At 28.2% G+C, this 1,731-nt stretch overlaps 1 protein-coding gene across 1 annotated transcript; it reads left to right on the forward strand.

Annotated features, from left to right (window-relative positions):
- The first annotated feature begins 6 nt into the window (after positions 1–6).
- On the forward strand, positions 7–1,721 carry LOC103311802 (protein toll-like). The gene has a single exon (XM_008191516.2). The coding sequence runs from the start codon at positions 27–29 to the stop codon at positions 1,710–1,712; it is 1,686 nt and encodes a 561-aa protein (XP_008189738.2). The 5' UTR covers positions 7–26; the 3' UTR covers positions 1,713–1,721.
- The last annotated feature ends 10 nt before the right edge of the window (positions 1,722–1,731 follow it).

A 1,731-nucleotide genomic window follows, 5' to 3' on the forward strand; every position in this document is an offset into this window, starting at 1 on the left:
AGATTCAAAGTTTGAAACTAGTTTCCATGAGACTCAATGGTAGTCTAGAAAATACTTACTTGTCAAATTTGGAGAGCGTGGAGACGTTAGATATTACTCTTACCAAATTAATATTAACCAATGAATCGTTTGAAGGAACACCTCGTTTAACAAAATTATATCTTAGAGAAAACTACATAGAAGATATACCTGCGGGTGTGTTCAAACCACTCACTCTTTTACAAATATTAGATTTAGGCGATAATAAGATAACCAAAATAAATAGTGATCTATTTTATGGTATTCCATTGAAACGTTTGAATTTGGACACAAATTATTTAACATCTTTGGACCTAAATTCTCAGAGTCTGAATAATTTGGATGTAGCCAATAATAGAATTACTTCTTTAACTGTTGGACGTCTTAACCAACTTCTTAATATATCGTTAAACAAAAATATTTTAGTAACAATGCCTGACCAAACATTTAAAAACACTTCTTTAGTGTCAATCAGATTCAGCTATGGTAACTTTACCACTATACCTCAAAGATTTTTAACAAATTTAGACAGATTACTTAATGTTTATCTCACGTCTTTAAACATAGAAAAGGTACCCGAAAATATGATTTGGGATTCACAAAATATTACAAATTTATCTTTAGCTTCAAATCGTTTGAAAGAACTACCAGTGATGTTTTTTCGGGATGCTAGGAAATTAAAATTGTTAGATTTATCTAAAAATCAAATTGAAAATATCAATCATGAGTTACTAGGACCATTAATAAATCTAGAAACCTTAGATTTATCCAATAATTTAATAATCAAAATTAATAACTACAGTTTAAAGCACTTAAGAAACTTGAAGTACCTCAATTTGGAAAGAAATAAGATAACAAATATTAATCGGGAAGCATTAAATGTCCCGAAATTAAAAACATTAAAATTGGCTTATAATAAAATAAGTAACTTGACCCCAAATAACGTATTCTCATTATATTATTTGGATCAAGTTGAAACTATTGATTTATCAAACAATTTTATAAATTGTATTGATCCTGGTTGGGTAAATTTGATTAAGTTAATTTATATTAATCTTTCAAGTAATAACTTCACTGTACTCAGAATACAAGATATACAGTATGTAAATGAAATTGTAAAAACTAATCTTAACAATAATCCATTAGAAGTAATTGATTTGTCAAACTTAGAAATATTTGCTAAAGCACAATCGCCACCATATAATTTCTGGAATAATAGACAAATAAATCTGTCTGGTGATAAATTCATTTGTGATTGTCGTAATTATGAGTATGCAAGATTTTTACATAACCAAATGCCAAAAATAGTATACAAGTACTTACAAATTGAACAAAAATTGATTTGCAATGATGGTCTGGGCACAGAATTTTCAAACCTGAATATCGAAAGTTTAACATGTGACTGGAAAATTTTTGAGGATGTAGACAAGACTGACTGTTTTGAATGTGAGTGTACTTACCGCCCTCATGACAAATCTGCCCTGATGAATTGTTCAAATAGAAATTTAATAGTGGCACCGGAAGTAATAATTTCAAGTAGAAATGTTAATTATACGGAACTGAACTTAAGAAATAATTCTATCACCAAGTTACCAAACTATGAAAATTTAAACATCAAGAAGTTAAATATTGGTTATAATAATTTAAATACCATTAACATAACGCAGTTACCTAAATATCTTACGGTGAGTTGATGAAACTAGTTTTATATTA

This window comes from Acyrthosiphon pisum, unplaced genomic scaffold (genome assembly GCF_005508785.2).
Source record: "Acyrthosiphon pisum isolate AL4f unplaced genomic scaffold, pea_aphid_22Mar2018_4r6ur Scaffold_20040;HRSCAF=20732, whole genome shotgun sequence".
NCBI lineage: Eukaryota > Metazoa > Arthropoda > Insecta > Hemiptera > Aphididae > Acyrthosiphon > Acyrthosiphon pisum.